This window comes from Desmodus rotundus, chromosome 8, assembly GCF_022682495.2.
Source record: "Desmodus rotundus isolate HL8 chromosome 8, HLdesRot8A.1, whole genome shotgun sequence".
Classification (NCBI taxonomy): domain Eukaryota; kingdom Metazoa; phylum Chordata; class Mammalia; order Chiroptera; family Phyllostomidae; genus Desmodus; species Desmodus rotundus.
In genome coordinates, this window is record NC_071394.1 from 65,276,381 (window position 1) to 65,299,788 (window position 23,408).

Below are 23,408 nucleotides of genomic sequence, written 5' to 3' on the forward strand. Positions count from 1 at the left end.
GATTTATGTAGAGGGCACACCTTACAGCCATGCTTTATCATTTCATCTGAATGGCACCTTCCTCCTGCCCTGGGGAGAGCAATAGCAAATGGGAAACGTGTGTGCCAAAAAAGAAACACAAACATACACACACAAAATCCCTTTGAGGTTTTAAGTTGTTCACAGGGTCCAGAGCAATTGGTGATATGCCTTACTCTTGTGGAAGTATAAATTCCTCACTTGAAAGAAACACTTAATTATCTGAATGGATCCACCTGCCTCAATGCTAAGCAAAGTCATCCCCTCAAAATGACAGAATTTTCAGGATGGGTTTTATTCCTGATGGGTCTCACACTGTGACATGGCTGGCGCCTTCTTTTTTTGTGCCCAGACTCTGCTCCCCATCCTCCCAGCAGGACTTGCCAGCTGACATCTGGCCCTGGGCCAATGAATGTATGTCTTTTCCCACTTTAGATCCCAAGTTATATAATGCTGTGCTTTTTAAAAAAAAAAAATTTTTATTGTTATTCAATTACAGTTGTATGCCTTTTCTCCCCTTCCCTCCCCCCCACCCCAGCTGAACCCACCTCCCTCCCCCACCCCCACCATCCCCCCCCGATTTTGTCCATGTGTCCTTTATAATAGTTCCTGCAATCCCCTCTTCCCACTGTCCCCACCCGACTCCCCCCTGGCCACTGCTAGACTGTTCCCAACCTCAATGTCTCTGGTTGTATTTTGTTTGCTTTTTTCTTTTGTTGATTATGTTCCAGTTAAAGGTGAGATCATATGGTATTTGTCCCTCACCGCCTGGCTTATTTCACTTAGCATAATGCTCTCTAGTTCCATCCATGCTGTTGCAAAGGGTATAAGCTCCTTCTTTCTCTCTGCTGCGTAGAATTCCATTGTGTAAATATGCCATAGTTTTTGGATCCACTCGTTTGCTGATGGGCACTTAGGTTGCTTCCAGTAATTGGCTATTGTAAATTGTGCTGCTATGAACATTGGGGTGCACAGGTTCTTTTGGATTGGTGTTTCAGGGTTCTTAGGGTATAATCCCAGCAGTGGAATTGCAGACTGGTGAGGCCACTGTGGAAAACAGTATGGAATTTCCTCAGAAAACTAAAAATGGAACTGCCCTTTGACCCAGCAATTCCACTGCTGGGATTATACCCTAATGCTGTGCTTTTAATGATCTTACCTTATGGAGCTTGTGTCTGGGCAGTCACTCCTGGAGGAATAGTTTCTGATTTTAGCTCTGCAAGTGGAAGGTTGGCTCCCTGAGAGCCTCGTTTTAGGATCATTTCCATCATGAAACTCATTCCCCTGAGCAGCTGTTTCACTCTCGTTTAAATTTCCTAAAGCATAAGAATGTTCAGTCTGTGGGAGTGCTAACTTTCGTGGCACAGAGAACATTGTGGGTAGTTACCTTTATTGCTCTTGGGCCTTTGACAGCTAATAACTCAGTTAAGTTAAATGAAAAATAGTGATGTGATATTTTAATTGATAGTGTTTTCTAGGTATGATTTCCTCACTCCTCAGGGTTTAGAGGGCTTTAGCTGGTGTTGTGACTTTCTCCAGGTCTTTGATTTCTCACTGGAATTAGGAAATCCAGTTGGGGCAACAGCCTCTACAAAGGAAGATGCATAATGAGATTTGACCTAAAAAGAAAGGTGCATAATGAGATTCAACATATTTTGGGAAAATATTTATTGCATGTACATAAGAGCTATAATGATAAATCTCTTAAATGTACCATTTAGTTATTAACCATTTTAGAATTTATTTATACAACATAGGCTTTATATACTATTAGGTAACAGAATATCAGTACTTCCTGAGTGTATCAGAATCCCTAAAACAAGCTTTCTTTCACTTACCTTATCTGCTCTTAGATTTCAGCAGAAGAAATAAAGGATAACAGAGTGGTCTTGTTTGAAATGGAAGCAAGAAAACTGGATAATAAGGTAGGTAGGTGATGCAGACTTCAACAGGAATATATCTTGTTTGCCACACAGTAATTCTTGTTTGAGAAATAATATTGCAGTTAATATAAGCTCCATCATCTGAGCATCGCTTGGAGTTTTAGTTCCTTCCAAATCCTGCTTTCCTGTATGTGTATCTCTGTATGTGAGTGTGTAGCTGTGTTTATATATGTGTCTGTGTATGTCTGCATAAATGTGTGTCTGTCTCTGTATGTGTATCTGTGTGTGTGCATAAGCAGAACTCATTTCCCCTTACCTCTGTCCTCTCAATATAATCAAAGGGTTTCTCTGGCTCAAAAGAGGAGTCAATACAAGCATTAATGCTATTGGAAAAGATAGTAGAGAGTGTGTATTGGATTACCTTAAGGAAAAAAGCAAAAATTTCATGCTTTATTAATTACAGAATTTCCTCTTTGCATTCAGAAGTCAATATTTTTAATGAGGATGAATGTATTACATAATAACACAATAATGTAGTATATTACATGGATTAGAATAATTCTTTGCATGCTTTTGTACTTTATTATCCAATCAATATTCTTCATCATTTGCATTTCCTTACACATTAGTTTGCAAACATGTTAGACTAGTAGCCAGGGACATTTTTTTTGAAAACTTTAAACGTATACAAAAATAGAATAGTATTTTTTAAAACAATTTCATGTCCCATTACCTGTCTTAAACAATTATAACTCATGACCAATTGTGTTACATCTCTACCCCTATTTTCTTTTCCTCGTCCCAGCCATCATTTCATCTGTAAATATTCTGGTATATATCAAAAGATTCTTAAAAAAATATAATTGGTTAATGTGTCTCTTAAATCATTTTAACCTATAAATTTCCTCCTTTCTTTTCCTTCTTTCCTTCATCCCTTCCTCCTTTATTCCTTGTCTTGTTTGTCCCTTTCTCCCTCCCATCCATTTTTCCATCCATCCATCCTTTGTGGAGTTTATTCCACAAGGAAATTGAATACTTTGTCCTGTAGAAGTTTCCACAGTGTGTATGGCTGCTTAAATCCCTGTGGTGTCATGTAACTTGCTGCTCTTTCCACCATTATTTCTTGATTTCTGTAAGCTGGTAATTGAATCTAGAGGTATGATTGGATAGTTTTTTAAGTTGTCAGTAAGGCAGTTTCATAGGTGGTGACCCATAATCAGGAGGCTCACATTGTCAAGTGTGTAGTTTGGGATATGATAACTATCTAGACATATTGTTTTATTAAGGGTCTATAAAATAGTGATACTCTCATGCTGTCATTGCTTCTTCATTTATCAGTGAGAATACTTCTATAGAGGAAACTATTCTCCACATTGGGCATTTACTTATTTTGAGGTACAGTTTTTACAGAAAAGGCAGGTTAAAATGTTTGACATTTTTCCTGTATATACCATTTTTTGGAATAATAAGTTGGTTCCCTATTATTCTCTAAATGTGACCAATGAGGGTTTTTTTGTGTGTTTGTTGTTTATTTTTAGTATTGCTGTGAACCCTTTTGATTAATTCTTATTGATACTCAGAATATTCTAACTTCAGCCTCTGGGGACCTCTTTAATTTATCCCTGAAACCATCTGGACAACCCAGGGGTTTCTGATAGCTTCCTTGCCCCATGGGAAGACACATGTTCCAGGCTCATTTCATTCAGTCTCTGCTCCAGATTGGCACATGAAATGGTACTATTCTGTGTGTCGGTGGGAGCTGGTACTTAGAGACCGCAGGCAGGTGCTAGGGAGTTGTTTATTGTGGTTGCTCATTGTTTCTGTGACTTCTCAGTCAGTAGTCAGATATAGGAAAGATTTTATTTTATTTTTTAAGAAAAACTAAATTACCTTTTGCCTTGTTGTATTGCAGAGAGCAAGATAAGTTACCAACAGCTCTACTGGAGCCATCCAAGAAAACTTGGCCAGGGTTCTCATTCTTGCTGGGTCTGCTCAAACTGGGTGGTCTGATTGGACATATGGCTTCCATAGGGGCCACTTATATTTTTGTCAGTATGTGAAAGTATAGGCTTTGTTAAGTTGGGCCAAGTGAACTTCCTTGAATTGGTTATTTAAGACATCTGCCTTAACATAGAAACAATGCTAGCTAGCTCTTTGTACATAAAGTAAAATTTAAAAACCTCCATCATGAGTGTTTTAATGTGAGAAAAAAGAAAAACTAAATTATAAGTTTATACAATTATTTCCAATTCAGATATTCAGATATAGAATTACAGCGTTCTACTTCTTTAATTCTATATTTATACCTGTTTTTTTCTTATGTTGAAAATCTTGGTTCCTAAAGATATTAACATAATTGCTTATCTATTTTGTCTTATATAGTATCAAATAGTTTCAGAATAAAAATATCCAGGTTATAATTAAAATATTTTTACTGGAAATGGTTTGAGCTTTCTTTGAAGTTTTTTATCCTTTTGGTTATATTCCACTTGGTTATACAGTCAAATACTTTTGTTTTAAAGAAATCTTCTCTGAATGGTTATACTGTCACATTGACACATAGTAGAGTTTTGCTTTTGACATTTATGAATTCCTTTAAACTTTTTTGATTTATTTTTGTTTTCTAATCATATAAAAAATATACATGGTTCCAACGCCAGATCTATAAAACAAGGTATATTTAAGAAACTTACCTTCTTTCCCTGTCTGCTGTTTTTTCCTCCCATAGGTAATATTTTTCAATTTACATTTTATGGTTTAATCTTTCAATTCCCTAAAAAAACTAAGGTTTTTTGTGTATATATATATGTGTATATATTTGTGTGTCTGTATACATATACATATATATCCATATGTATGAGGGGGGACTCAAAAAACCTGGAATTATCTTCTGGAGGGTGGGCCCCTATATTACAGGCTTCCCTCTCTGGGTGAGTGTTCTTGGAACTCATGTGTATCAGTGTACCAGCTGGCGTTATAGTGAGAGGCTACGTTTGGCTTCAGTGAAATATTTTTGAAGACTCATTCAGCGTGTTTGCTCATTTCATGATGAGTAGTTTAGTAGCGCACCTACCCACACTGTGCCGAGTATTCAGCAGTTTTTGGCGTGACCCCTGTGCCCTACCCTCCCTATTCACCCAATTTTGCCCTGAGCAACTTTGTTTTTGTTTCCCTGGATGAAATATATCCTCAGAGGGAAATGTTTTGCCGATGTGGAAGAGGTGAAACAAAAAATGGCAGAAGCACTGAAAGGCATCAAAATTGACAAGTTTAAAAACTGTTTTGAACACTGGAAAAAACGTCTTGATAGGTGTATTGCATCAAATGGAGACTACTTTGAAGGTGACTGAAGTTTAGGCATTTAAGAATAAATACACAATTTTTATAAATAAATTCTAGGTTTTGGGGGGGTCCCCCCTCATATATGTGTGTATCTGTCATTGATTTATGTGTGCATGTGTGTCTGTCTGTATTTGTATTTGTATTGTCCCCACTCCACCGCAGGCCCTTTGGTAAGTGTATCATATCACGTGCACACTTTCCTCCACCTTCCTTTTCTCATGTAACATATTTGGAGGCCTGAGTCAGGGACTTTGAATTCTTATTTTAGTTCTACTATTACTGACTTAACGAAATTTAAAAAAAATTTTTATTGTTATTCAATTACAGTTGTCTGCATTTTCTCCCCATCCCCCCACCCCACCCCAACCAAACCCACCTCCCTCCCCCTTGATTTTGTCCATGTGTCCTTTATAGTAGTTCCTGTAATCCCCTCTCCTCACTGTCCCCTCCCCACTCCCCCATGACTATTGTTAGATTGTTCTTAACTTCAATCTCTCTGGTTATATTTTCTTGCTTTTTTCTTTTGTTGATTATGTTCCAGTTAAAGGTGAGATCATAAGGTATTTGTCCCTCACCACCTGGCTTATTTCACTTAGCATAATGCTCTCCAGTTCCATCCATGCTGTTGCAAAGGGTATAAGCTCCTTCTTTCTCTCTGCTGCATAGAATTCCATTGTGTAAATATGCCATAGTTTTTGGATCCACTCATTTGCTGATAGGCACTTAGGTTGCTTCCAGTACTTGGCTATTGTAAATTGTGTTGCTATGAACATTGGGGTGCACAGGTTCTTTTGGATTGGTGTTTCAGGGATCTTAGGGTATAATCCCAGCAGTGGAATTGCTGGGTCAAAGGGTAGTTCCATTTTTAGTTTTCTGAGGAAATTCCATACTGTTTTCCACAGTGGCCGCACCAGTCTGCATTCCCACCAACAATGTACGAGGGTTCCCTTTTCTCTGCATCCTCTCCAACATTTGTTTGTTGATTTGTTTATGTTGGCCACTCTGACTGGTGTGAGATGATACCTCATTGTGGTTTTAATTTGCATCTCTGATGGCTAGTGATGCTGAGCATCTCTTCATATGTCTTTGGGCCCTCTGTATGTCTTCCTTGGAGAAGTGTCTGTTCAAGTCCTTTGCCCATTTTTTAATTGGGTTGTTTGTCTTCCTGGAGTGGAGTCGTGTGAGTTCTTTATATATTTTGGAGATCAGGCCCTTCTCTGAGGCATCATTGGCAAATATGTTTTCCCATACTGTTGGTTCTCTTTTCATTTTAATGCTGTTTTCTTTAGCCATGCAGAAGCTTTTTATTTTGATGAGGTCCCATTGTTTATTCTTTCCTTTATGTCCCTTGCTTTAGGGGATGTGTCTGTGAGGATGTTGCTGCATGGAATGTCTGAGATTTTCCTGCCAATGTTTCCCTTGAGGACTTTTATGGTGTTACGACTTATATTTAAGTCTTTTATCCACCTTGAATTCATTTTTGTGTATGGTGTAAGTTGGTGATGAACTTTCATGTTTTTGCACGTAGCTGTCCAGATCTCCCAACACCATCTGTTGAAGAGGCTGTTTTTGGTCCATTTTATGCTCCTGCCTCCGTTGTCATATATTAATTGACCATAGAGACTTGGGTTTATTTCTGATCTCTCACTTCTGTTCCATTGGTCTATGTGCCTGTTTTTATGTCAGTACCAGGCTGTTTATATTACAGTGGCCTTGTAAAACAGTTTGATATCAGATATTGTGATCCGTCCTGCTTTGTTCTTCTTCCTCAAAATTGCTGCAGCTATTTGGGGTTGTTTATGGTTCCATATAAATTTCTGAAATGTTTGTTCTATATTTGTGAAATATGTCATGAGTACTTTAATAGGGATTGCATTGAATATAAATTGCTTTGGGTAATATGCCCATTTTGATGATGTTAATTCTTCCAATCCATGAGCATGGTACATGCTTCCATTTGTTTGTGTCTTCCTTAATTTCTTTCTTCAATGTTGTGTAGTTTTCTGAGTACAGGACTTTTACCTCTTTGTTTAGGTTTATTCCTAGGTGGTTTATTGTTCTTCTGGCTCTATCAAGTGGGATTTTTTTCCTGATTTCTGTTTCTGCAGTTTCATTGTTGATATACAGGAATGCCTTTGATTTCTGAGTATTGACTTTGTATCCAGCTGTTTTGCTAAATTCATTTATTAGGTCGAGTATTTTTGGTGGAGTCTATAGGATTTTCCATGTACACTCTCATGTCATCTGCAAACAGTGACAGTTTCATTTCCTCCTTTCCAATTTGGGTGCCTTTTATTGCTTTTTCTTGTCTGATGCTGTGGCTAGCACTTCCAATACTATGTTGAGTAGAAGTGGTGAGAGAGGGCATCCTTGTCTTGTTCCTGATCTTAGTGGGAAAGCTCTAAGTTTTTGTCCATTGAGTATGATGTTGGCTGTAGGTCTCTCATGTATGGCCTTTATTATGTTGAGGAATGCTCCCTTTATTCTCACTTTGCTGAGTGTTTTTATCATAAATGGGTGCTGTACCTTATCAAATGCTTTTTCTTCATGTATTGATATGATCAAGTGGTTTTTATCTTTGCTTTTGTTTATGTGGTGTATTATGTTTATTATTTTCAAATATTGTACCATCCTTGCATCCCTAGGATGGATCCCACTTGATCATGGTGTATGATCTTGTTAACGTATTGCTGGATGCGGTTTCCCAATATTTTGTTGAGGATTTTAGCATCTATGTTAATCACCGATATTGACCTGAAGTTTTCTTTCTTTGTTATGTCTTTATCTGGTTTTGGGATTAGGATGATGTTGGCTTCATAAAAAGAGTTTGGGAGCCTTCCATCTTCTTGAATTTTTTGAAATAATATGTGGAGGATAGGGTTTAGCTCTCCCTTTAATGCTCTGTAGAATTCTCCTGTGAAACCATCTGGTCTAGGGATTTTGTGGGTCGGAAGCTTTTTGAATAGTGTTTCAATTTCTTCAGGAGTTATTGGTCTGTTCAGGCTTTCTCCTTCTTCTTCACTGAGTTTTGGAAGGTTATATTTTTCTAGAAATTTGTCCTTTTCATCTAGGTTTTCACATTTGTTGGCATATAGTTCTTCATAGTAATTTCTTACAATCCTTCGTATTTCTGTGGTATCAGTTGTAGTCTCTCCTCTTTCATTTGTGATTGTTTTTATTTGGGTCCTCTCTCTTTTTTTCTTGATGAGTTTGCTTAAGGGCTTGTCGATTTTGTTTATCTTTTCAAAGAACCAGCTCCTGGATTTCTTCATCCTTACAATTGTGCTTTTAATCTCTATGCCATTTAACTCTGCTCTGATCTTGGTTATTTCCTTCCTTGTATTTACTCTGGGTTGTCTTTGTTGTTGTTCCTCGAGATTTTGTAGGTGTATGGTTAGGTTGTTTATTTGAGATGTTTCTATTCCTTTTAGGTAGGCCTGTATTGCCATGAACTTCCCTCTCAGGACTGCCTTTGCTGTGTCCCATGGGTTTTGGGGTGTTGTGAGATCATTTTCATTTGTTTCCAGAAAGTTTTTGATTTCTTCCCTAATCTCATTCTTGACCCAGTCATTGTTTAATAGCATCCTATTCAGTCTCCATGATTTTGAGTGTTTTGGGGTTTTTTCCTTGTGATTTGTTTCTAGTTCCAATGCCTTATTGTCAGAGAAAATGCTTGATATGATATCAATTTTCTTGAATTTGTTGAGGCTTCTTTTGTGTCCTATCATGTGGTCTATCTTTGAAAATGTTCCATGTGCATTTGAAAAGAATGTGTATTTTGCTTCTTTGGGATGAAAGGCTCTATATATATCAGTAAGTCCATTTCCTCTAGGGTATTGTTAAGTGCCACAATATCTTTGTTGATATTTTGTTTGGAAGATCTGTCCATCTTTGACAGGAGGGTATTAAAATCCCCTACTTTGATTGTGTTGCTGTCAATATCTTTCTTGTAGTCTTCTAAGATTTTTTTTAATGTATTTTGGTGCTCCTGTTTTAGGAGCATATTTACAATGTTTATGTCTTGTTGGTGGATTCTTCCTTTGAGTATTATGAAGTGACCATTTGAGTCTCTCTCTATGGCTCTTTTTTTGAAGTCTATTTTGTCTGATGTAAGTATTGCTACCCCTGCGTTTTTTTCCTGTCCATTTGCTTAGAAAATTTTTTTCCAGCCCTTCACTTTCAGTCTGTGTAGGTCTTCTGTCCTGAGGTGGGTCTCTTGTAGGCAGCATATGTGTGGATCATGCTTTTTCACTCATTCAGCTCTCCTATGTCTTTTGATTGGAGCATTTAATCCATTTACATTTAAGGTTATTATTGATAGGTACCTCTTCATTGCCGATTTTTTGTACCTGTGTTCTTCTCTCTCTCCTTCTTTTCCTTCCTTTCCTTACAGCATTCCCTTTAGCATCTCTTGCAGAGCTGGTTTGGTGGAGGTATATTCTTTAGACTTCTTTTGTCTGGAAAACTCCTTATTTGGCCTTTTATCTTGTTTGAGAGCCATGCTAGGTAAAGTAGTCTTGGTTGTAGGCCTCTGATTCTCATTACTTGGAATATTTTTTGCCATTCTCTTCTGGCTTGGAGCATTTCCATTGAGAAGTCAGTTGCTAGCCTTATCGGGCCTCCCTTGTATGTTACTTCCTGTTTCTCCCTTGCTGCCTTTAAGATCCTCTCTTTGTCTTGGAATTTTGCCATTTTAATTATGATATGTCTTGAAATGGGCTTCTTTGGGTTCCTCTTCATTGGACTCTCCATGTTTCCTGGATTTGTGTGACTTTTTCCTTTATGAAATTAGTGACGTTGTCCATCATTACTTATTCAAAGACATTTTCTATCCCTTGCTCTTCTTCTTCTTCTTCTGGTATCCCTATTATATGGATATTATTACGTTTCATGTTGTTCTGCATTTCCCTTTATCCCTCTTCATTCTTTCTGAGCCTCTTTTCTTTTTCTTTCTCATTCTGGGTGTTTTTTCTACCTTGTTCTCCAGTTTGCTGATCTGATCCTCTCCTTCATCAAGTCTGCTTTTCATTCCTTGTACTGTGTTCTTCAATTCAGAAATTGTATTCTTCATTTTCTCTTGGCCCTTGTTGATAGTTTCTTTTTCCTTTTCCATGTTGATATGGTGTGCAGTGAGTTCATTGTAGTTTCCCTGTAGTTTTTGGTAATTCTGTGTGAGCTCATGAAACTTCTTTATAACCAGTTCTTTGCACTCATTATCTGATATTTGACTTGCCTCTTTTTCATTTAGCATTGTTTTGAGACTTCCCCCTTTCCTTTCCTTTTGGGATTGTTTCTTTGTCTTCCCATTGTTTGTGAGACTCTTCCTGTTAGACTCTGCTTCTTAAGCTGCTCTGCTTTGACCCCCTGGGTTTTTGGTGTAAACTTCTGTGATAGAATACCTGTTAGATTTAGTGGTACAGTCTCCTAGATCTCCGGATCTTACATATCTTGGGCTGTGGTTGATGTTGGCTCTGTGTATATCTTTGGTTTTTGGTTGTTTTTGGGTCTTTCTTTGGTGGGTCTTTCCCACCACCTGGTTATCTGAGGGTCAGTCTGTCCCCCACCTCTTGTTTTCTGTTGTTCAGGTGTGGGCAGGTTGTGTTAGAGCTGGTTCTTCTGTGTGCACAAGGTTTTGAGGCTTTTCTCTTGCTCTTGTTCAGTTGTTTTGTTCTTAGTAACTTCTTCACTGTTTATATGTGTTTTCAGATAGGTCCTAGGTTGACTTAGTGTGACTTCCACTCCCTCCTTCAACTTCTTCTGTTCTTATCTGTTGGTGTTTCCTTTGTTGGTGGGTTTCCTCTTCTAGGAGGTATCCTAGTGTTCTCAGTTCTATGCAGTGTTTTTTATGGTAGACCTCCTCAGGGCTATGGGTGTGTGCACAGAGCTTTCCTTGATACACACTCTCCCGGGTGGCTGTGTTCTCAGTTCCCTCCGAGATGAGGTGCGGACACTCCCTGGTGGATGCTCTGTCCCAGGTGGGAGTGCACACTCCTAGGAGGGGCAGGGGGCGGGGTGGAGAGGAGACTGGACCTGTTGTTGCAGGGGAATTCCCCAAAGTGCCCCTGAGGGTCTTTTCTTTTGGGGAAAATCCTCCTGCTCAATCCTGTTGCTCTGTACAAGGAAGGGCCTATCCTCTCACACAGCCCACCTGTCCAGCTAGACCAGGGACTGTCCAGGGCAGGGTCCCACACAGCCCAACTCTCAACTCTCCCCAGCCAGCACCCATGGTCTCTGTGGGTTTACCACTTCGTCCTTATTCCCCTCCCTGAGACTTCAAGCAACCAGGTCTCATGGTGTGGCTCAGGCCTTGTTTGTCAGGGGAGGGAGCCATTAACCCAGCTGTCTCCCAGGAGTCCTGCGGCAGGCCCGGCAGGGGCGGGCCTGGGGCTGCAGCTGCCCTGGTCCCGGAGCTGGTCCCAGGGACCTTTTTGTCCTGAAGCAATCCTCTTACCTTCTGTTTTGTCAGTGTCCTCTGTACTTTTTGGTCTCCTATCTTCATAAACGCTGGGGTGCTTTTGGCTGTTTGCTTTGTTCCTCAGTAGAGTGGGTAGGTGTTTCACCCATGTGCAGAGGGAAGTTGACTCTGCTCCCACCTATCTTGCTGCCATCTTCCCTAAGCAATTATTCTTTTCATGTTGACTTGTGGCCCCGTGTTACTAAACATTAAGTTCTCATACAGCACACACGCGGGCTCCTTCTGAGCTACAGTTGTTTTCAGTGGAGCGGTGCCCTTCCATTGTCTGTGTATGGTTCTGATGCTAACACCACCTTGCTTCACTACTGTGTTGACTTAATGAAATTTTAAATAAAGACTCTTTTCTTAACTTCAAAATAGTAATAATGCTATTTTGCCTCTGTCATAGGTTTATTTCTACAGTAAGTGAGACAGGGTAGGTTAGTGTGTTTTTAGAAAGTTAATGTCTCTGTATAATGCTGTTATTAGTTTTATAATATAAAATGTGGCATAGAGTGGCTTATTACATTTAGTTATGATTCTTCTTGCACATAAAGTTAAATTTTAGTTCTTCCTAGTCCTTGTGTTTATATTTTATTGACTGTACCAACTATGTTTCTTGCCTGACAGTAAACTGTACTAAGTAGGGAAATAGTACTATCTTTGTTCTTAATTTAGTACTGAGGTTAATTCAGGACTCAAAAGTCTTCAATTGAAGAACATAGCTGCACATAGGATTGTGAAATTAACAGGTGTCTTTCATTTTAACAAATAATAAGTAATGTATTCTAAGGAGTATGGAAATTTCAAAGTGAAGATAAATGAAAATGAGAAAATAATCATCCATAATCTCATTACTTGAGTTTACTTATGGGAGTGATTTGTATATCCTTCTATAATTTTATCTCCTATGTGTGTATGTGTTGAGGGTGGTGGTAAGGGCAGTTTTGAGCACTCAGTGTGCTGAGCACTGTATAAGAGTAGTGTGGGAAATTACAGAAGAAAAAAATGGGTGCCCTTGTAGTAATTCTGTTGCACACTCCACATATTTACCTCTGCTCCCTTGTGTGTGGAATTGGACATAGAAGGATAATATATGGAGTCAACACTCAGGTCCATCAGCAATTAGATACGTCATCTTAGCAAATCATTTAACCCCTCCGAATCCATTTTATTGCTGGTCCCTCAGGGAGTTGGCATAACTATTGTTTGGAATATTGCTTATGTAAAAACTACCCAGTGCTGTGTGAATGAACAATGTTAATAATGAAAACAGCCCATAATGAAAACAGCCCAAAATGTATTATGTTGATGGATGATGTTGATCACTATATTTTAAAGTCATCGTGTGTTTTGAGAATTAAGGACTAGGAGCATATATCAGAAATACCATCACAGTTCTCCTGGTAGATGTCAGCAAGTCTGTGAGGACGGAGATGGGTTTGTATTTCCTACGGTACCCTACTCTGTATATCTGTGCTCTGTATATCTGCAGACTTCAGGTGTTATTAACATGTAATAGGCATAAAGTGGTTTAGAGGAGAATAATGGCTTTTTCTTTTTAATGTAGGATCTATTTGGAAAGTCAGATCCATACCTGGAATTCCACAAGCAGACATCTGATGGAAACTGGCTCATGATTCATCGAACAGAGGTGAACATCTGAATTTGAAAAGTAGGGTTGAGGTTTCCTTCAGAATTGTAGTAATCTAGTTTTTTTTTCAAATTACGTTGCTATAAAAATGTCTGAGTTCAGACATATATAGCCAGAGACATACAGTCAACATGCTGATGTTTTTTTCTTTTAATGAGGAGGTGCTACCCTGCTTAATTATTAGTAAAGTTTTTATTTTGAAAAATTTAAAACCCTGTAAAGAACACTGTAATGTATCCCTGTATAGTTGTACCTTCTCTCACACACACATACACACATAGACTCACACACCTGCACATAGGTGCTTCCCTGTTTCAGAGCCGTCCTGATGTGGGCTGCAGGCAACTATTCACCTTTTAATAGTAATTTCTCGAGAACAAGAGCATTCTCTTACCCAGCCACATATGAAAGAGTTAACATGGTTTATAACAGTGTCTTCAGGCCTTTCCAGCTGTCTCACATGTTTATAAGCATATTGTTTTCTTTTATCCGGGATCAATCAAAGTTCACATTTTGCATTTGGCTATTATGGCACATTTGGCTATTATGTTCCCAGCATAAGATTCTTCTTCCTGCTTTCCTACACCTCCCTGCCATCAAATCTCTTGAATAATCAAGACCAGTATGTCCAACACTCTGGAGTCTTGTTTCCTCACAGCTAGATTCTGCTGAGATGTGGCCATCAGGACTACTCTGTGTGTCTCTTGCTGTATACCAGCAGGGGACCCACAGTGTCAGGCTGCCCAGTACTGCTGATGCCAACCTTGCCCATGTGGTTATGCTGGTGACCAATCCTTTATAATTAATAGGTGGTCTGTGGTGTGTCACTTTGAGGCTGTTCTCCCACCTTTCACCCACTGGATTTAGCATCTACTTATGACCCATGCCGAAACCAATTACATTGGGTTATAACACAGTGATTCTTTCCTATATTTTCTGTCCCTTCAAGAATGTTAGCAGATACTCGTCCCTGTCTTTCTCCTTCTTTATTTTTAGTGTCATTGTGGACTCATGGATATAAGATAGCGTGTTCATTATTTGTAATTTGTTACTGTCATTCATTTTACTGCTCAAATTAATCCAGATTTGACCAGAGGAGTGCCTTCAAATGGCTCCTGGCTTCTTTTAACATGACACCTAGTCTTTAAGTCTTTAAGCATTCTCTTATTTTATATTACAGTCTCAGTTCACCCTCTGCTTCTGCACCAGGTCTGGAACAACCCATTTCTCTGAAGCAACTATATTCCTTTCAGAGGGTGGTGGTATTTAGCTGCCAGGATCTGAAGGCTAGATGTACTTGTTGTTACTGGGACATCATAGCATTTAGGCCTTTTCAATTTACTCAGCTGGGAAGCATTTATATATGTTTATGTATATTTTAAAAAGTTTAATTATGAACTCAAGACTGTTTCTTTAACCAAATCCAACCCACCACAGTCCTTTCTCAGACTTTCTTATTTCATATTTCATTTCTCTATATCCTGCCCTGGAAACCCTGATATCTGACACAAGCATATCTTGTAATGGGTGGATGTATTTCCCAAGTAGTTTTTTTCTTTTCTTAGCATGTATCACAACTAGACAGTTTATCACAGCTTTCATGTAACAGTTGTATAATATTGGCCTAGCTAGTTTCTCAGTGAAAAAGTTTACTGGCCAAAGAGGTAACAGGCAAATGGTTAAAGCACAGCGGAATCTAGGAAAGGCAAGAAGAAAATGCTAATGAACCAAATGGTTTCCTAACTGTCCTTGAAAAATCTATTTTTATAGGTTATTAAAAACAACTTGAATCCCGTTTGGAGGCCTTTTAAAATCTCTCTTAACTCACTGTGCTATGGAGATATGGATAAAACTGTTAAGGTAATTTGAAATTATTTATGCAAACTCACCTGTTTTGTAAAATTGATTCGATAGTATTTAAAGAGAGTACATGATGCAACAGAGACATGTAGGATTCAGTTGTTCATATGTAGGAATACTAAAGGAGAGATGTTTCTGATGGTAAATAGTTTGAAGATACAACATGTTTGACTGATCTGTTGACCTAATGTGTTATGATTTTTATTTTACTCTTTTATTTTTAAAGTAAAATAATATAATTTTTTTTGCCTTTTAAAAAGATTCCTTTACTCCATGGATAAGAACCTTTAACTACCCTCTTTGCCTTTGGTGTGTCCCTTGTGGATAAAGCAGATGTTGCCCCTAGCATAGCAGAGAATGAAGAATGGTGGTATTTCTGTCACCTACTTCTAGAGCAAAATACAAGCACTGGAAACCTTTAGGTGGCTTCAGTTTTGGAGGATCAGGAAGGCAGAGTGGCAACCAGGAGTATCAGCAAATGTCTAAGAATTGTTTAAAATGTTCTTAATTTAACCATTTATCAAAAAATATATATTATTTTAAAGACATTTTTATACTAGAGTTACTTGTTGACATAAGATTCCAAATAGAAGTCTTTTCTTATGTTCCGAGGTCAGCAAACTGATATGGATTTTTGTTTTTGTTTTTCATAATGAGTATGGAGAATACAGGGAGGTTGATGGCACAGAACAAGCGGAGGATTGAGAATCAGACAACAGGCCAAGTTTTAATTCAGTCCCTGAGGTAGCTAAAGGGTCTTGGGCAGGTCATCTGATGCCTTTACTTATATAATAGGGAAAATAATGTCTATGCTACAAAAAAGTGGGGATTAAATTAGCAAAAATTAAAGTTTTATAAACTCTTAAACACAGTACAGATACTGTTATTATTGAAAACTGCAGAGAACTTTAAAAAATAATGTCAGAATAAGTTGTGTGATATTTCTAACAGCAGTGAAAAATTAGCTTTTTGGATGGGGGGAGGAATAAGCTTTATTCTCAAGGTTCTGTTGGCTGGTCTAACATTCAAATAGACATAAGACAAGTTAGCAAGAGAAATCGACCATACTTAATTACATATTTAGGGGAACCCCTCCTACATAAGAGAGTCAGAGACACAAAAGGAAACTAGGTCTAGAAGACATTCTGAGCTAGGGAGGATGTAAGACACCTTGGGGTGTCAGAAGGTCATTGAGGGATAGCACATGTTCAGTGATTATTAGTTTGCTCTGCCATACAGACAAGTAAAAAGTCATTTCTGATGATAACTGGCATCATGGGTCAGTCTCCTAATTTAAAGTCTTCTAGATAGTTAAGGGGGGAGCATAAATTTTTCTTCAGCCCACAGAGTCTCAATTGCCTTTAGCTCAAAATAATCTACATACCATTTAGGCACATACAGTACAAAATAAATAGTAGAAAAGTAGCTTTAAAAATCACTTTGGAGAGCATTTAATATCTTGCCCCCCAGCATATGTCATCAGTTTGGCTCAAATAAACACTTAAAAATTTTTTTTTTAAATTTACTTTTTATTATTGTACTAAATCTAGAGCTTTTGCTTTTCACATTAAAAGTAGTAAGTTGAAGCTTCATTAAATCTGAGAAGCAAGAGAGACTGTGAAAATATATCTAAATCAAAACTATTTGATTGTAATATGTTAACTGTGAAACAATGTTTTTTAAACCTTTTCTGCACACAGTGGCTTGCATACAGGGCTATTTTATTATAGTAAGTAAACTGGTTTTCTGAGCTTACTCTGATGAATGCCTTCCATTCTTAAAAGTTTCTCAGTTTGTTTTAATGACATACAAATTGGTTTGCCACATCATCACTGTTTGTATCTCTTTGTAATACCAGGAAGTCATACATCTGTGATTCTCTTGGTATTTGGAAAATGCTTAGAGGTGCATAAAGAGTTACAGAGCAGAGGACAGAGTTACAGTCATCAGCAGTTTCTTTGCCGCAGTATGAATGTGCACTCTAGCATGTATTATCATTTTCATAACATCCAGTGACTGAGAAATAATCATGCATGCTGCCACCTTGCCTGAAGTGGGAATGCCTTAGTATAGTTGTGGTATTGTGTGGTGTGTGCATTCTTTACATATATACTTGTGCACAGATGTATATATGCATGTGTTTCTGTTTCACAAATACCGTGATACTACTGTTTAAAGCAGACAGTAGTCTTAATATTTGAATTCTTGAGAAGAGAAATTAAATGACACAGTCATTACATCACCTTCCCTCAAACTGTACCTGAACATTTGCCAGCATTATAAATGCCACATTTCTTTAGCACCAAACATTTGCCTTCAATGGGGCAATATAATGAGTCATCAGAAATTAAAATTGAAAACTATTTTTACATTCTCTGAAGTTTCAGGCAGACTAAACATATGAACAGTATTAGCTCTCCATATGCTTTGTTTAAATAAAATCTTGGCATTATCAAAGCTTGATTTTGCCTTAGGTGCAAATTGTAGTTTACTGAATGCAAATCTAAAATGTAACATTCTGTTGTCCATAAATATAAAAAACTATTAAAATGAAATTATTAAAATATTAAGATTGTTTTTGGCTTTATCTTGTTTTAGTTCTTCTAGGAAAAAATTAAGATTATTATTTTTCTTTTCCCTGACACTTTAAAAGTTAGATAAAGGCCTTTGGGCTTAAAAACTGAGCATCACATACACAGAGCAAGAGTCAAACTCTCAGGATTGGTCAGTGGCCAAAGTGCTTTCAACAAATGAAAAGTCTTAACAGTTACTCAGAATTGCAATTCTAGACCTTGTTTGTTTTTATTCATTGGCCAATGGTTAGTCTTCCTGAATAAAAATGGAAATAATGGAGTGAAAGGCTTTCTGTTATGATAAGTAATTGACTCGCTTCTCATAGACTAAGAAGAAAAAAATCACTTTGTCAGGTGAGATGTAGAAATCCTAAAATTTATGGTGAGGCTTATGAAATTAGCCTCATTAGCCTTATGAATTTATTAATTTCATGCTATGAAATGCTATGAGCACTTTAGCTTGATGATTAATATAATTCTGTAAAGGATGATAGCAAGATGGCATGGGGTCAATACCAATAGCTTTTTAGATACAGGCAATCGTGGGTTCTAAAAGGATTCGAGAGTCCTTAGCACAGCTTTCCTTTAACTATGTTGGGCCCCACACAAGAACTGTCTTCCAAGACTGTTTAATTCTCTGGCTACCTCACAAGCTTAATAGCTAATGTGTGCAGTATATATAATAAGGGTTTGCAGAAATAAGATGATCTATTTTGAAATTAAAAGCACTAAGAAGACATTGGTTATTCATTGTTCACTGTAACACCTCTGCTTGCTAATAGCTTACACCACCTTAAGTCTCTCATTGCAACATATAATTCAGGTATTGTGAATATTTATTCTCCATACATCTGTCCACCTGGCACCAAACTGCATGCAAATCACACATTTAGCTCTGTGCTTTCGGCTTTGAGACAGAGCACACACTGAGTGAAAGCTGCTGCTGAGGCTGGACTTCACCGGCCTTACATGGCAGCAAAGACTTCACAAGGGATTCAGTACTTTTTCCCCTGAGTTTTCCTTTTCATCGTAGGAGCTGTGATCCTCAGAGTGCTGTCATCTGACTTTATCATGTCTAACCCCCATGCAAGCCAAGCCTTAACCGATGGCAGGATGAAACACTCTTTGATGATTTTAAGTCATCTAGAATTTAATTATGCCTTCCAGCTGCCTACACACTGGCTTCCTGTCTTCCTTCAGATAATGGCTTTTAGCTGTTGGTCAGTGATAACAAGGTAAAGAAGTGGATGAGGAAGAGGTGTAATTTAGTTTTGATTTTATCAGCACTTATAGAGGACATGATAGAGGTACTAGAAACAGCTTAATGTGGAAATTGAACAGTACTTGTTTTTCATCTGTCTGTGATCTGCCCTGGAACCCATCCCAGGGTCACTAGGTTTTGGAAGGGTTCCAGGAAGTCAGTTCCTACCTCTCCAAGGAGACCTGCACACTGAATATATTTTTTAAATATTTTATTTATTTATTTTTAGAGAGGGGGAGGGAGGGAAAAAGAGAAGGAGAGAAACCTCAATGTGTGGTTGCCTCTCATGTGCCCCCTGTTGGGGACCTGGCCTGGAACCCAGGCATGAGCCCCAACTGGGAATCGCACTGGCAGTCCTTTGGTTCGCAGGCTGGTGCTCAATCCACTGAGCCACACCAACCAGGGCCACACTGAATATTTTTACTTACTTGAATGAAAATGGCACTTCTTGGTAAGTCCCACTGATTATAGCCAATACTTTTTTAACACAGTTATGTTGATTTTTATATATTTTTGTCATACTTAATTCTAGGTAGAGTGCTATGATTATGATAATGATGGGTCACATGATCTCATTGGGACATTTCAAACCACCATGACCAAACTGAAAGAAGCCTCCAGGAACTCACCTGTAAGTTGTATTTTTGTTGTTTAAAAATACCTGGCAGTTTGGCCATAAGGTTAGTATTTCATTTTTTTGCTTGACATAGCACATGTTTACCACATTTTTTATTCCATATTATATAATGCTCAGACGTCTGTGGATTTTATTTGTTTAATAATCAGATGACCCAAAATTCATACTTGGCTGTGAGTTTACACGAAGATTTAGAGGTTTTGTTTTCTTGGCTACAGACAACATTCATGTTTTGGTTGAAAATTCTTATTTTTCAAGTGTTTGGCATTTCATTGGTCACAAAAATTAATATCCACAGTACTGGACAAATACCTGTGTACACTTTTTTTTGAACTGTGTGTGATTTTACAGCCTGCCTCTGGCTCTTCTCTCTGACTTGTCCTTGCCCCTGGGAAGCATGAAAGCACGGATATGGTATTTCAAATGAGGGAATATGGCTGCCATCTAATGGCCCTACTTATATTAAGATCATGTTGTAATCAAACAAAAAAACAGGGGTTCAGCTGCTGTTGCCACAAAAGCCAAACATGTGAGGCAGTTGCTGATGCAAAAGGAAGGAAGTTTTATGCAGGTGCTGCACAATCTGGGGGAATGGCAGACTCCCATCTCAAAGCCCCTCTCCTCAGCCAAACCAAGACAAAAGGCAATGTCCAGAATTCCTGCTCCAATTTAAAGCACAGTCCTTTGGTGCCCACAGGTGGCTGCTAAGCTGTCATAGTCCCCATCCAGGTAGCTTGGCTTGTTCTAGGTTGCTATTCATTTTAGGCTCCCTCCTGGAGCCTGTGTTTGGAGCCCACATAACCAGGGGCCATGTAACTGCTAGGGCTGCAAGGTCACATAATCCCTGGAGAGCATACAGATGTGTGGGCAAAAGCATTCCCAAGTAAGCAAGAGAGTGAGAAAGAGACTCCCTCCTGGAAGCCATGGGCTACCCGTAGAGAGAATAGACAAGTGTACCATGCGAGTCCAGGTCATGAGCAAGCAAGAAAGCAAGCCCTCAAGTCATGAGCAAGAGAGAACCTCTGTGTTCCCTTGGGATTATATTAGTTTAGGCATGGGATGGACCAGGTACTTTTTCAAAATTACCAATCAACTTCCCAAATTTTTGTGCACTTTGGGTGGGTTTATCTCCCAACCAATCCCTTCTTTTCCCAGGCTAGATGGACTGGCCTCTTTGGTCCAGTATCCCCCCCCCCCCCCATGCCATTTTGACTTTGTGGCACGTGTACCTACCTTCCCCTGGTACCACGCCCAGTCTGGTAGGGGTGGGGAAGGGCTTTTTCTCTATTCAATTATCTTGTTATTTTTTGTATACTCAGCCCTCTACGTTGATATTTCTAGCTTTCTGTGCACTCAATATAAGAACCTCCCCATGCTAACCATCTTGGACAATGGGGAGACTTCCTGGCGCTCTGGAGAAACTGTCTACTAGTAACAGTGTGTCTGCCTTCACTACATTTAGCATATCAACATATTTCTAAGAGTGCCTCTGAAACTTTTCTATCTCTAAACCAATGTGGTTAAATACTGTTCCAGAGAATTTTTTAAGTAAAACTTATAAATTGCTTTCATCTTATTTACCTTTCTAGTTTGAATGAGATAAGGTGTTTATGCTCTTTGTAACTTATAATATAATAATACGAATGTTTATTAGCTGCTTAGAGACCTGAAATGTGCTCATGTTTTATATTTATAGCATTTGCTTTTGAAAATACAGCCATGGGGTTTTACAGGTAAGAGGTCATGGCCAGGTGAGAAGGTCTGTTTCACCAAGTCGTGGGTGATGTGACTTAAAAGAAGATGCTGAGAGGTTTAGATCAAAATTTAAAAATTGAACGAATAAATAAAACTTATGAGCCATTTGGTTTAAGTAGTTGGGAGAAATGAGTTTTAAACAGACATAAAGGGGCTAGAATTAGTTTAGTGGGTCACATAGAGATCTTCAGTCTGTCCCTGCTTCTGGTCACAAAGCCCAGGTATTAGAAGCAGCCAGTCCCGAGATGCTGGTGGGATGGAGGAGAGGCTTTTCAAATCCCACTTATGGTTTCAAGGCAGACATTAATTTGGCTTTGAGTTAATAGATTTTGAATTAACACAGCAGCAAAATTCAGCTGCAGATATTCTATTTAAAGTTTTGTTTAAGGCAGAACTAATGGAAAATGTTGAAAACCTGAATACTTAAAGTAAAGCAGGCTTCCTGAAGGAACTAAATATGAGGAGTGGTCTGGATTGATGTTTCAGTGGGATTAGTTCATTATTTTCCAGAATTAGTAAGTGACCTGCTTTTAAAAGATAATGGATCATGTAAATTTTTTTGTAATTCCAACTAATTTGTGAAAAATGAAGCTTTTAATGTTAATGTGGTGACAGGCCTGCTCACTCTTGTTCTTTAAAGGCAGGGCTCTGTAATCTCTGTTCTCAGTGCCCAAGACAGCATCTGCCTTATGAGAGTGTGAGTACGTGAAGTAATGCAGCCTTTGACCAGTGAGAATTCTATGTAGAACATTTCTGCATCTGAAATACTCAGTAATTAGTATTTATGATGATGACCGAGACTCTGGAAGGATCCCGAACCCTCAAAATATTTAACATACTTTTGTTTTATATCATTGTATCAAATGTACTTTTTAATGTTTGATTTTTAGAAAATTAGTAATATAGAAGTTGCTTTCTATTAACCAGAAGAGCTGACTCATCAAGTATTAATTAAGTATCCCTTATGTACTTATTAGGTAAGACATTGAGAATTTGAAGGTATAAATTGGAGGTCATTATACTCTAGCTATGAAAAAAAATAATGAATGAAACAATTGAGAATAATAACAAAGTATGTTAGTTAGTTTTTTATGGCTGCAGACGTTTAAAGAAATAAGTGAAGATCAGAGAAGACCAGAACAGAGGAGGACATGAGCCAAGCCTTATGGATGGACAGGTGGACAGGAGGTGGGAAGGCAGACCAGTTTCTCTGGGGAAGGAAGTGTACTGAGGACAACATTAGATCTATTTGTAACACACATTCCCAGTGGAAAGAGATGATGTATTTTACCATGGAATTGGTGTTCATATATTTTTGTTTTCTGATGGTAGGTTTCTACTTATTTTCTAAGCAACATATTTTGTTTCCTGTGAGGGTAACAACTGGGAGTAAAACAATTTAGTTCCTTTATTGTAAAGAACAAGATTATTACTTAGCAGATTTGCAAGGAAATTTATATTTACAAATTATTTTAAAATGTATATAATTTTAGGAATGCCTTTTGGAAATTTCACTACTTCACATACTTAGTTGATTATGTCATTGTTTCAGAGTTGTATTTTGCAATAGACCTACATTAGTAGGTAGTTTGATCCAGGAGAAAAAAATCACTCGTTTGAATTCACATTGACATTTCTGCCGTGGCTGGTGTGGCTCAGTGGATTGAGTGCTGGCCTGTGAATCAAGAGTTGCTGATTCGATTCCCAGTCAGGGCACATGCCTGGGTTGTGAGCCAGGTCCTCAGTAGGGAGTGTGTGAGAGGGAACCACACATTGATGTTTCTCTTCCTCCCTTCCCCTCTTTCTAAAAAAATTAATAAATTTACATTGACATTTCTAATATCACTAGTGAGAACAAGCCTTTTGTCTTTTCTTGCTACAGATTGAATTTGAATGCATAAATGAAAAAAAGAGACAGAAGAAAAAGAGCTACAAGAATTCAGGTGTCATCAGTGTGAAGCAGTGTGAGGT

General features: G+C 38.2%; 1 protein-coding gene across 5 annotated transcripts in view; it reads left to right on the plus strand.

Annotated features, from left to right (window-relative positions):
• The window catches only part of CPNE3 (copine 3), a 73,613-nt gene that overhangs the window by 16,309 nt on the left and 33,896 nt on the right, over nt 1-23,408 (plus strand). For 4 of the 5 annotated variants that reach the window (XM_045186102.3, XM_024578255.3, XM_024578256.3 and 1 more), the window contains exons 5-9: nt 1,872-1,943; nt 13,268-13,351; nt 15,122-15,211; nt 19,578-19,676; nt 23,320-23,406. In XM_045186102.3, the coding sequence (XP_045042037.1) occupies nt 1,872-1,943; nt 13,268-13,351; nt 15,122-15,211; nt 19,578-19,676; nt 23,320-23,406 (432 nt within the window). The remainder of the gene's footprint in view (nt 1-1,871; nt 1,944-13,267; nt 13,352-15,121; nt 15,212-19,577; nt 19,677-23,319; nt 23,407-23,408) is intronic. The other variant, XM_053929538.1, reaches the window with a different exon arrangement.